This window comes from Condylura cristata, unplaced genomic scaffold (assembly GCF_000260355.1).
Source record: "Condylura cristata isolate star-nosed mole 26May11 unplaced genomic scaffold, ConCri1.0 scaffold00017, whole genome shotgun sequence".
Classification (NCBI taxonomy): domain Eukaryota; kingdom Metazoa; phylum Chordata; class Mammalia; order Eulipotyphla; family Talpidae; genus Condylura; species Condylura cristata.
In genome coordinates this window covers 22,446,717-22,459,894 of record NW_004567118.1, presented here as the reverse complement: position 1 = coordinate 22,459,894, position 13,178 = coordinate 22,446,717, and the positions used below count along the sequence as shown (strand labels likewise).

The 13,178-nt window shown below is 35.8% G+C and overlaps 1 protein-coding gene across 1 annotated transcript in view; it reads left to right on the top strand.

The window, feature by feature from the left end:
• ULK2 (unc-51 like autophagy activating kinase 2) overlaps window positions 1–13,178 on the top strand; it is a 75,395-nt gene that overhangs the window by 41,136 nt on the left and 21,081 nt on the right. Inside the window, exons 14-15 of the mRNA XM_004684566.2 lie at window positions 4,543–4,603; window positions 10,173–10,310. Coding sequence (XP_004684623.2) covers window positions 4,543–4,603; window positions 10,173–10,310 — 199 coding nt within the window. The remainder of the gene's footprint in view (window positions 1–4,542; window positions 4,604–10,172; window positions 10,311–13,178) is intronic.

The window sequence follows — 13,178 nt, the reverse complement described above, 5'->3', positions numbered from 1 at the left end:
CATTCAAGAACTGGGGCACAGGCCAGAGATGTGGGGGATGAGAGGACTCACTCAAGACAGAATGAGGAGCAGAACAGGCAGACTGACTGAAATACACTGCTGAGGAGAGCAGTGGTCAAGACAGGGGTCTGCTGTACCATGTGGGTCAGCTCCCTGGCTGGGAATGGAACTTGTGCTGCAGTGGTTGCCAATAACTTCATAATGCTGCATTTTAACCCTTTGTGCCACCAGGGGTTATATATATTGAGGAGTATATAATTTTATTAATATACCATCACTTTACACAGTTACCAGTTTTTTCCCCACTGGTGAGAACACTTAAAATTTATTCTTGGAGGGCACTCCCTGGTGGTACAATGGGTTAGGAAGCAGCACTGCAATCCAGCCCCAGCTGCTTCAGTGTGAGTTCCACCCCTGCCCGGATGGCCCCCAGAGGTGATCCAGATGGCGAGGCAGACCTTTCCTGACCTGCCAGCTGCTCCCCTCAGCAGTGAACTTCATACATCTGTTTTTTCTGTTTCCCATTCTGTCTCTGATGAAGCCTCTCACCACCCCTGCATCTTTGGTTTGTACCCCAGTACTGTATGACTAAATAAATGAATCCTTAAAAAAAAATCCCCTAAATGTTGAGAGAGACAAAGGTGTCTTTAAAAAAAAAATTACTCTTGGAAAACTTTAATATTATGATATTATTAGCTGCAGTCATCATATTTTACATTAATTCCTAGAACTTATTTGTCTTATAACTAAAAGTTTACCCTCCAACCAATATCTCCCCACTTACCTAGTCCCTAAGACCTACAAACATCATTCTACTTTGTTTTTATATGTTTGATATTTCTAAAATCCCAAATATGCATGAAATCATGTAGATTTCTCTTTCTCTGTTTGACTTATTTCACATAAGCATTTTTACCTCCAGATAAATTGCAGGACTTTATTAATCTGAGGGGTCAATAGAGCAAGGGAGAAAGGGACGTTGAGAACAGGTAGCAGTGGGGTTGGGGAAAAGCCCATTGTACTATGGTTGATGGTGGTGGGATCAGACCCAAGGGTGGACATCCTACACTTTCAGAACACTTAACTAGATCCATAAAAAATAAAATTAAAAAGAAATAAAACTTCATTCACTTCTTCACTGAATTATCATCATAACTGCTGAAATTACGAACAACTCTAAAATAGTTAACCTGTCTTAGGCAAACTGACAAAAGGTGTAGTAAGTGAATATTAGTTTTATATTATCATGTGTGTACTTAGAAATAGCCTTGGAGGAATGTGTCACCTATTCAACACTTATCAAAAATTTGTCTTTTTGTTTCTTTGCTTTGATGGTGTATATATATGAATATTCATTGTACTGTCATTTTTAACTATATATTTCATTAGCTTTATGCATGTCATAATTCACAACATAATATTCTTTAGATTTCAGAGGAGGTAAGATTACTGGATTTATAAAATGATTAAGACAGAGCACCTAACCATAAAAAAAAGTGAATAATTAAAAGGTCTTCTATACATTGTATAGTAGATTGTTATTAAGTAATAAGAAATGAAGTCCTGCAGTTTATTCTGTTGAGTTTTTCCAATGTTCATATATATTTTTTTTTAAAGATTTATTTATTTACTCGTACAGAACTGGGGTACAGGCCAGAGATGTGGAGGGTGAGAGGATTCACCAGAGACAGAGCGGGAAGCAGAACAGGCAGATCGACGAAGTACACTGCTGAGGGGAGCAGCGGGCGGGTCAGGAGAGGTCTGTCGCGCCATGTGGTCACCTCCGTGGCAGGCGGGGATTGAACTTATGCGGAAGTGGCTTTAGTTTCTCAGTGCAGTGCTTTAACCCGCTGCGCCACCAGGGAGGGCCCCAATGTTCATATATTTTTAATTTTCAGAATCTCTCTTTTCACCTGTGAGTGTTGTTCTTATTTCAGGGTGCAATATTTTGTTTTATTTCATTAATTATACTTTAAAAAATTCCCTGAAAAGGGCCCTTCCTGGTGGCGCAGTGGGTTAAAGCACAGCACTAAGAAGCTAAAGCCACTTCAGCATGAGTTCAATTCCCGCCATGGAGGTGACCCACATGGTGCGGCAGACCTCTCCTGACCTGCCCTCTGCTTCCCTCAGCAGTATACTTGGTCAGTCGGCCTGTTCTGCTCCCCAATCTGTCTCTGGTGAATCCTCTCACTGCCCTTGCACCTCTGGCCTATACCCTAGTTCTGTATGCATAAATAAATGTTTAAAAAAAAATTCCCTGAAAAATATTTGTTTAATTCTTCCCCTGCCCCCCACCCCAGTTTGTTTTGTGGTCTTTTTCTTTCTTTTTTTTTAAAAAAAGATTTATTTTTATTTATGCATACAGGAATTAGGGTGTAGACCAGAGATGCAGGGCGGAGGGGTGAGAGGAGTCACCACACACAGAGTGGGGAGCAAAACAGGTGATCTACTGAAATACACTGCTGAGGAGAGCAGCAGGTAACAAAAGATTGGTCTGCTATGCCATTTAGGTCAGCTCCCTGGCTAGGGGGATGGAACTCATGCTTAGGTCAGCTCCCTGGCTAGGGGGATGGAACTCATGCTGGTGATAGCTTGATAATGTTGAGACTTTAACCACTGCACCACCAGGAGGCCCTTTGTAGTTTGACTTTCATAGTAAGTTCCTTCTTTGGATTTTTGATGATTGTTATATGCTCATAATAAAGAATGGAAAATAAAATGTGACTTGAAAACTCTGTATGTGTCAGTCTCACTACACTAAATGTTCATCTGGGTCTCAGATCCCTCAGTGAATAAAGTCAAGTCTTCTGCCTAAAAATTACATATCTGATATAGGGTGGGTGGGGAAAACCTGAATAGATACTCTTTGTGTAAAATTTCACCAGTTAATCTCACTTCTTTCCAATCAGCCACTGTATGGCACTGCTTTCTTCTCTGCCTTGTGTTCTGCAGTCCAGAGACTCTGTTATATTCTGTATATTAATTTACGCTAATGGGGGAATGGGCATTGCCTGTCTACATAGAGTTGGGTAAGAGGTATGAAATTCTAACTGCTTCTAAATTGATTTTAAAATAGTCATGTTTCAGCCTACCTTCAAGCATTTTGAAAAAGGTATCTAGTTCCATGAATTACTCGACCTTTTGGGATTCTGTCATGTAAATTGGTTTACTTCTGGGGTTTCCTTCTGCTGGCTAAGGATTCTGTCTCCTTAGGTCTACCACCACTTGCATCAACACACTTTTCCACATTTTTGTGACTTGTTTCTTTTTTACTTATATGAGTTTAAGCTTTTCTCTCTTTCCATATGGCTTCAAAGTAATAATATGGTCAAAATAGCAACAGGATTACTAAGTATTCAATGACTGTTCAAAACCTATTTGTAGATCTTTTGTCCTCAGGATAATCCTAATGTCCTTAGCCTCTCAAATAACTAAAGTTTTAAAGTTACTGGAAGCAATTCCCCTCTGGTGATGATGCTACTGAGGCAACTCTTACCTTTAAAATAGATTCCTTACTTGTCCCACTTCTCTTTATCTTCTTATCCTGATTTATTTTCCTTTATCACTTTATCCTCTTATCACTCCCTGCCATTACCTTCTTTCATTAGAGGGACATAAACTTCATGAGAGCAGGGACATAGAAAATGCCAAAGTAAATCCATTTCTCAATTCCTATTTAGGGCCATTCAAAGAGATAATAGTGATTGTTATTTCCACTTTCAGGTAAAGGTTAAGAGCATAGTATATTTTTTAAAATTTTCGTTACTTGGTCAACTGCTAGTTCATACCAACATGGTTTAATTACACCTTTACAGCCATTTACACATAGGGCAGTGTGATAGAGTGGATATAATAGTGACAAGAAATGAGGGGACCTGTCCATTTTGAACTCTGCTTTGTTTATATCTACTGATGATGTATATAGGATGGATGAAGATGGTCTGTGGCATGTACTACTATATGTGAGAGGCCCCCGACTCCAACTCTCTTGAATCTTGTTCTACAGCCCATGTGGGACTCAAGAAAGTATTATGCAGGAGGGTGAGGGTGTGCCAGCATTAGAATGAACTAGACTTTATTATGTAGTTATTTGTGCTGTACCTTAACATGTGACTCAAAAAAATGCACATTCCAAACAGTTAAAAATGCTACAGAGCTTATGAGAAAATTGGAATCAGGGACATAACACTCAAAAGCTTTGTGTCAGTGACACATAGAAGAAATGTAATTAAAAACTAGCACAGTTTTGTATATGGTAAAATGGTAAAGAAATATACAAGAATTGTAATAAATATGGCACTTTCTCTTGAAAAAGACCAGAGGTTTTCTTTTAGAATGGGGCATTGAAAGGGTTGCAACTTATTAACTCAACTGGGTGTAATGTTCTGTGTTCACCTGTTCTTGCTCATAGATGAAGTAACAACATAAACATGGTAATTTGTGTTCAAATTAATAATCATTAAGAATCAGATTGGGTAGAATATTTATATTTTTAGTAGATGGTACAGCAGAACTGATTATAATTTTCTCTTTATCCTTTAGATGATAATCCAATGGGAACTGCTGGCAGACGTGCTTCAAATGAGTTCTTGGTGTGTGGAGGGTATGTTTATATACATTTTGCTAAAAGGTTTTTCATATTTTTTGTAAGGTTCTGGAACATAGACTGTTTTCTTGATTTTTTTTTTTAAGATCTATTTTTATTTATCTATGCATATAAGACCTGGGATGTAGGCCAGAGGTGCAGTGGGTGAGAAGATTCTCCAGAAGCAGAGCAGGGAGGAGAATAGGTGGGTCCACTAAAATATACTGCTGAGAGGGAAGCAGTGGGTGAGACAAGATTCACCTGTTATGCCATATGTGGGTCAGCTCCCTTGATGGGGATCGAACTCAGGTTGCAGTGGTGAATTTCCTATGCTGCCAAGAAGGCCATGTCCTTGATTCTTAAATTCATTTTAAAGAGAAATTCACCATTTCTCTTCAAAAACTTTTTCAATTGAAAAAGATAAAATCTGTCAGCCAATTTTAAATTTACAATTCAAAGGGTTTAAGTGTTTTCACAATGTTGTCCAACAGATCTTGAGAAAATTCATCTTGCAAAACTGAAACTCAGAACTCTTTATGTAGTAACATTCCTCATTTCTCCCTCCCATAGACCGCCATTCTACCTTGTGTCTGTGCATTTGACTAATTTAGATAGATACCTTATTTAAGTAGAATCAACATCATTTGTCTTTGTGACTAGCTTATTTCAGTCAGTGTAATGTCTTGATTCATCCATGTTGCAGCATGTCAGGGTTTCCTCCCTTTTTAAGGCTGAATAATATTTCTTCATGTATGTATATACTCCATTTTGCTTATCTAATCACTGAATGATGGACACTTGAATTATTTCTGCCTCTTGGCTATTAGTTGCCTTTTATTCTATTGATTTGTACTTTGAACACAGAAGGTTTTAGCATATGATGTAGTCCTATTGTCCTTTTTTTTGTTTTGTTACCTGTGCTTTGTCATACCCAATGTCATGGATTTTAGTGCCAAATCCAATGTCAATGTTTTTTCCTTGAACTTACATAGTTTTGAGTTTTATGTTTCACGCTATCGTATGTTTTGAGTTTTTATAGTGTAAGAAAAGGGTCTAATTTTATTTTGGCTTGTATCTATCTGCCATTTGTTAAGGAGACTGTCTTTTTTATATTTAGTAACATTGGCACCCCTGTCAAAGATTATTTGTCCATATATACAAAGATTTATTATTTCTGGGTTCTCTATTCCACCAGTCTCTATATTTGCTTTATGCCAGTAGCATATTATTATTACATTTTTATTTATACATAGAAGAACTGAATGTAAGCCAGAAGTGCAGGGAATGAGGGTTCAACAGAGACAGAGTGGGATGCAGAACAGGAGGATTTTCTGAAATAGGCTGCTGAGGAGAGCAAAGGGCGAGACAGAAGTGGCCTGCTGCATTGTGTGGGTTAGTTCCCCACTCTGTATGCTCGCATCACCCCCATACCTCTGGACTACATCCCAGCTCTTGTATGCATAAATTTAAAAAAATCTTTATATAAAAAAAGATTTAATTAGCTACATATCACAGTAGTTATCTCCTAGGACAGTCCTTGTAATTTTAGTAGTGGTATATTTAATTTTTTTCATTAGCATATCAGTTTTATTGAAATTACTTCCACATACTGTATTATATTGACAGGAATAATTTTTTCCAGGGGGTCAGAAATTTTCCCAAAACACTAGTTCATATGATAGTGATATTTTAAAGAATATAATTCAGGAGATAGTATTTCATTTTCTAACATCTATTGGGGGAATATATGTTTGTGTTAAAGCCCTCGGAAGTCTTAGTACCTAAAGATTCTTTGGCCTACAGTACTTTGGCATTCATTACCAGACACAAATTTAGTGTACTGTTTCAGAAAGCATTACTTAGGTTAGGGGCATAAGAAGAATTTACAGTGTAGTACAAAATATAGATTCTATTGTGAGCCACACTTACGTAGATCTTTTATTACTTCTCAACCTATTAGTAGTCTGATGCCTCAGTGAATCTGAGTACTTTCTGCCTTCAGGTTTCATCATTTCATCTAATCTAAAATGGGTTTAGAAACTCATAATTTTAGGTCCTCCCTAGTGGTGCAACAGATTAAAGCGCACTACTACAAAGCTAGCCACAGCCACATCAGCACAAGTTTGATCCCTGGCCAGGGATGTGACCCACATGGCACAGCAGACCTCTCCTGTCTTGCCCACTGCTCACCTCAGCAGTGTATATTATCAGTCTGCCTGTTCTGCTCCTCTCTCTGTCTCTGGTGAATCCTCTCACCACCTCTGGCTTATACCCTAGTTCCATATGCATAAAGAAATAAATCTTAAAAAAAAAAAAAAGTACCAGTTAAGAATTAAAAAAAAAAGAAACTCATAGTTTCTCCTTGACATTATTGATTAGTTTATTGACCTTGCATTGAATGACAGCAGGATAATATATGCCTAGTAGGTTACTTATCAGTTTACCAGATACTTAGGAAATCTTGCCAACCTGCCTTTTAATTGTGTTGATGTATTTTTGGCACTTTGAAGGAATTTCTAATAGAATAAACAATATAAACTGGCTTTGGAAAACTCCAAATTGAAACTGGAAATTTGTGGTACTTTATTAGTAAAATAGTACAGAGAGGAGTTTGGCTAGTGTGTTAATAATTCTTAATGATGTCTCTAGCCTACTGGAAATTCCTGTCAGTTCATTTGTTGAATAGTTCTACCCAAATAACTTTATACTAGTTTTGGTTTAATAGTATTAGTTTTCAGAGTGTCTGTTATTTTTTTTTAAAGATCTGTATTTATTCAATAACAGCTTACAGCACTGTAGGTTTCACTGTACAGTTTCTCAACTCAGCAGCTCTATATATCACACCACTCCCAACTAAGTGTCCACCAGTAAGCTCCTCAACCTGTTCTCATGCCTTGCTTTCCTCTGAAAAGACAGAGACTAAGGGTTTGTTTTTGTTTTGTTTATTCATTTGCTTTTTTTCTTTTTATGTTCCACAAATGAGTGAAATCATGCTATGATGATTTCATGGCTCAGCATTTGAGTGCAGGGGCTATGTTTCATGGGAAATTTGGAATACATAAAGTAATTCTTCTTTTGACCATCGTTAGTGTCTTTGAGATTAAAATACAATGTTATGATTATGTGAGTAGACTGCTTGGTCTTCCTAGTATTCTTTGTGAGTCACATAACTTTACGTGTAGAGAAATTTCTGAACTATAGACATAGTAGAGGTGATATGGATGTGTTGAAGACTGAGAGTATATGTAGACCTTCCTCTCCTCTTACTAAGTCCTCTCATTGGACTTAGGGAGTTGAGTAGTTGTTTACTTAATTTTGGTGTTAAATGAGCCTATACAGGAAAGTAGTTTTAGTTGGCTGGAGCTTTGAAGAATTTGTTCAAGGAAGAATTTCTAAACTGAGGAAGCCTGTTTATAAGTACTATCCAGAGACACTTGGAGACACTTATAGCACACTTACTACCTTGTGGATTTCCTGATATGCTGGTGGGGCAGGACTCAGTGTTATTAGAGACACTGAAGAGAGGTGCTTTGAATTATGAGCTTGCTATTTACATTTTTCAGAGTATCTTTTTTTAGCTCCTTATTTTACTTTCAGTGACTAACAAGTATAGGAAAAGTATTAGGACAATGTAAAAATTAAAAATTCCCAGATGTATTTGCTCTACCAACTCTATTTATTTATTAAATCAAGACAGTAGAAAGATAACATTTGTTCATTCACATTCTAATACTTGATGGCTGTGCTAGTTTTTCTGTTATTGGAGAAATGTGCAAGACTGTGAGGCTTGTGTATGCACTAGATTGCAGCCACCAGACCTGGTCAGTGAAGTCTTGGTGAAGTTATTGTTTTGTGTAGAGATGGTTTTTGTTTTGTTTTGTTTTCAGTTCACAGATGAATTTCAAAATCAGATGTAAACACATTAAAAACATGACTGTCATAGTATTTAAAAGATACCTGATGGAATACCATAAATGGAAGAGGGCACAAGAGAGATATATTATAGAAACTTACTGAATGTGTATCAGAGGTATTTTACTTGGCCAGCAGGATCCTGACTGTAGTGTTGTTGAATACTGAAGGTTGAGTTTTCTTGTATGAAGAGGAATCAAAATAAATAAATGTTGCTTTTGTTTCTATGGCATGTGTCCAGTTCTTCTGGCTTTTTCTTCACAGTTCCAAGGTTGCTGCTAAAATTCCAGTAAGCATACTTATATTTCTAGGTAGGAAGGAGGAGGAGAATGAATTGAAGGTCACTACCCCACCTCCATAAAATTTGAATTCTGTTAGTAAAAAATAATGGGTGGGTGGATATTGGGAAAGTAACTAACATTTTTGCTACAGATGAGATTTTCTTCTTATTTAAATAGAAAATGTTTAATGGTTCAAAAAGTTTTAAATTGACACTCTGAAAGATAATCATATTGATTGTTTAGATTACTAAACATGTTATCTCCTTATTTCTGTAATGTAATTAGAAAAAAGTTAGATACTGTATGGCTTTTTTAGAATTATAGAAGGATGAAACAAAAATGAAATATCATTTTTCTTAAAGTCTAATATTCTTCCTGATGTTGTAAATTTAATTGAAAGTCATTCCGGGACATAGTATTTCTGAATTTGTGAAACCAACAGGCTGGTAAAGAAAGCACATAGCAACCCTTTAAAATGTGAACCTTAGATCAGTTATATGCTTTGAGAGTTGCATAGTATGTTTTGAATCCTCATAAAAGTCAGAGTTCCTTGGGAATGCTACTAGAGTCAAAACTTTTGTAAATGTTACCTTGTGTATTACTTTAGGGTTAATAGTGTTCAAACTTTTATATTAGAAATCAATCCGGGGGTATCCTGTATGACCTGAGAGGAGTGACTAAAGGGTTAATCACTCCTCTCAGTTCACATACAAGGCAACCTTAAGTATTCCAATGTCTTTGCTCTTGAACTTCCTCTTCTTTTATTCAGCATATTTCCCTAGGAATATTTTCTTTTCCTTCCACATAGTAATGAATAAGCAAAATGTAAAGAGGATGAAACCATATTTTACCACCCTAGGTGTGGACTTTTCCTGTTTTTGTAGAGGAATGGTTTTCCAGTACTTGTTGCAGTTCTTAGTCCTCTATCTGCATATCGATCTAGTAGAGTTCTTTAAAAGATATGACATATTTTTGGGTGATCATTTCTTTTTTGTTTTTCATAAACCAAATTTGATTTACTTTTATTTATTGTTAATGGAGGTAATATTTGGATATCCTTATCAGCTATTGTGGTATATATACACAATGTAATACTACTCAGCGATCAAAAAAGATAAACTCATGCCATTTGTGGCAACATGGGTGGAACTGGGATAGTGGTAAGTGAAATAAGTCAAAAGGAAAGAGTTAAATGCTAGATGGTGTCACTAACATGTGGAATAATGAGGAGCTAAACTAAGCGTCAGATAAAGATAAAAGATTTACATTTCTTAGTCACATACAGCAGTGTTCATTTGGCTTCTAGAATCTTCTCTAAATATCCACAGTGTGACAAAAGAAAGAAAACAGTCTTACTGGTATTTCTTTCCTTTTTTAATAAATTATGGTTGCAGGCAGTGTCAGCCTACCGTGTCACCTTACAGTGAAACAGCACCGATTCCAGTTCCTACTCAGATAAGGAATTACCAGCGCATAGAGCAGAATCTTACATCTACTGCCAGCTCTGGCACAAATCCACATGGTTCTCCGAGGTAAACAGGTTTTTTTTTCTTTCTTAATTCTTTTCCTTTAAAATTTTTGTTAATGTTGCTCTGAAAGATGTGACTTTATATAATTGATTTAGACCCTTTCATGTGTGCATAATGGAATTATTCACAACTCAATAATAAAAACAAGCTTTGTATTTAAAAGATATTAAGCTTAGCACGATGACAATATATGATATGTACATTTTGGTCCACAAATATAATTATTTTTAAGAATCGAGGAAAAACTTGTTAAAAGAGGAAATCCCAACAGTACAATAGATTATTACATAAAGATCTTCCTTTACTTATGATGGAGGATATTCCAATAAATTCATTGCTAAATTGGAAATATTGTAAGTCAAAAATGGCATTTAATGCACCTAGCCTACTGAATATCATAGCTTAGCCTAGCTTCATTAAACATATTCAGAACAATTACATTAGTCTACAGTTGAACAAAATCTTTTAACGCAAAACCTACTTTATGGTGGAGTCTGTACTGTCTCATGTAATATTTGAATACTGTGCTGAAAGTGAAACAGAGTGGTGGTGTGAGTTCTGACCATTAACATGCACAACTGAAAGCACACTGAGACTGCAGAATGTTGGAAGCATTGAGCTAAAACTAGTTGCTACATGATGGGGGTGCTATAGCAACAGAGTTATCAATTTCTCTCTTTTTTGATGGGACTAGAGAATACCTGATAGAAGATTATTTATCCTTGTGAGCAACTGGCTGACTGAGAACTGCAGCTCTTTGCAGTGCTGAGCAATGAAAGAGGGTATCGTACTATATATATATATCACTTGCCCTGAAAAGTTCAAAATTCAAAGTATGGTTTCCATGGACTGCATGTGTCTTTTGTACCATTGGAAAGTTGGATAAACCATTACAAGTTGGGAACCAACTTTTACTTATTTATTTTATTTATTTATAACCAACAATTATTTCTTTTTTACATATCCTGAGACCTCACTAAGGTAGTAAAGGCATAAATCCACAAACTAGTAACATCTGCACTGTTCTGTATGCATAAGTAAATAAATCTTTTTTAAAAAATAGGAATAAATGTTGATTGGGTGAGAGATTTTGGTAAATTTCTGGAAAACAGAGAGGATGGAAAGAGAGGTGCCTGCCATAGCAGGACCAGGTGTAAGTGTGCATATAGTCAGAGCTTTGGCAAAATGAGAGTCACTTTGCCCCACAGTACCTCTGAGAGACCTAAATCTTAGAACACAGGTATGGTGGAGGGGTAGACGTGAGACATAAGGGCACTAACAGAAAAACAGTCTGGCGGAAGTAGTAAGAAAGAAAAAAATAATTTTAAAAATGAGTGCCTTTAGTGATTGCTTCCATATAAGAACAAAATACTATTTAAAATAATATAAAGAAAAATCTCTTGGGTATTACAAAATCTGATAGCAGAAGTAAATAAAAATAAATATTGGGAAACAGTTCAGAAAGTATCTAAAATAGGTGAGTCAAAAAAGATGGAAATAAGAATTAAAAATTTTTTTTTTCAAGGATTAATTAATACAGGCATTACAGAAAGAAAAGTAAAGTGGGGAGGCTCTTTCTCTCTGCTTGTGTCTGTGCAAGTGTCCTTTATCTTTCTGCCCCTTTTTATAACAAACCTGCCCTTTTGTATTTAAAAAATAAAATTAAGATGGTGAGGAAGGAAATTTCCATGAAATAATCAAGAAAAAATTTTCAAAACTGGAGGACATAAGATTTTGGTGTAAAGAACCTACTAAATGAATAGTTAGATGAATGGAAAAAATTGAACAAACTTCTATGAAGGGCACACTGGCAATATCTTTCAAAATTATTTTTTTCAAAATTATTTATGCATAAATCTCTTGACCCAGACCTTAAACATCTGATAACTTATTCTACAACTGTATTGTCTATGTCTGTGCATAAAATTAAATTTATGCAAAATTGTTAACTTCTATAATAGAAAAGGATGAGAAATAAACCAAGTCCCTTCCAGAAAGGGACTGATTTGTTATGGTCCATTTATGACAATGAAGCATCTTCCAAGAAAATTCCAAGACTTTTTATATACTAATGTACAAAAATTTCCAGGCATATTTTAAAATAAAAAAAAAAGCAACTCTGTTTACCAGTAGTTCTCAAAGTATGGCTCTCAGAGTATGGGGTCACAACTATTTTATAATAATATTAGAGGGTTGTTTGCTTTTTCATTGTGTTGGCATATGTACTGATGGTGCAAAAGCAAAAATGGGAAAATAGTGCTTAGCATGCATCAAGGTAGTGGAATCTAACTGTATTGCATTAATTACTAATTCACACCTGAAGTACAAAGGAATGCCCTTGATGAAGCGGTAAAAACTCTGTATCTCAAAATTTCCACCTTGAGTGGAATGTATGTTTATGAGTGTTTGCCAGCCATTTTGTCAAAAATTAACTAAATCAGTTTGTCACTTCATAGAAAACAAATGGCAGTACCAGTGATAAAATTTGGACTCCAGAGTGAATTTTAGAATTTTGGTGATCACAATTAGGATCTTTGAGGTTTTTGTGTATCTTGACAGGCACTCCTGCTAAAATTGGTGTGATATCTATATGAATGTGACTTTTTGATACGATATAATATGTCAACATTTGAGATGTCTGCATAACTCAGTCAACACTTTTCTGAATGACCAAATAGTAAAAAGTTATACATAGGCAAAAGACCTATTCCAAACATAAAACACTATGTAAAAAATAAATTTGAATATAATAACAGGGCACAAAATTCATTAATATCATTGTAGATTCTAAACTAATCTTTTGGGGAAAAAATAGTGCTAAGTTTTGGTGTAGTTTCAAAGAGGGGTATTACAGGTATACCTAAAAGACTA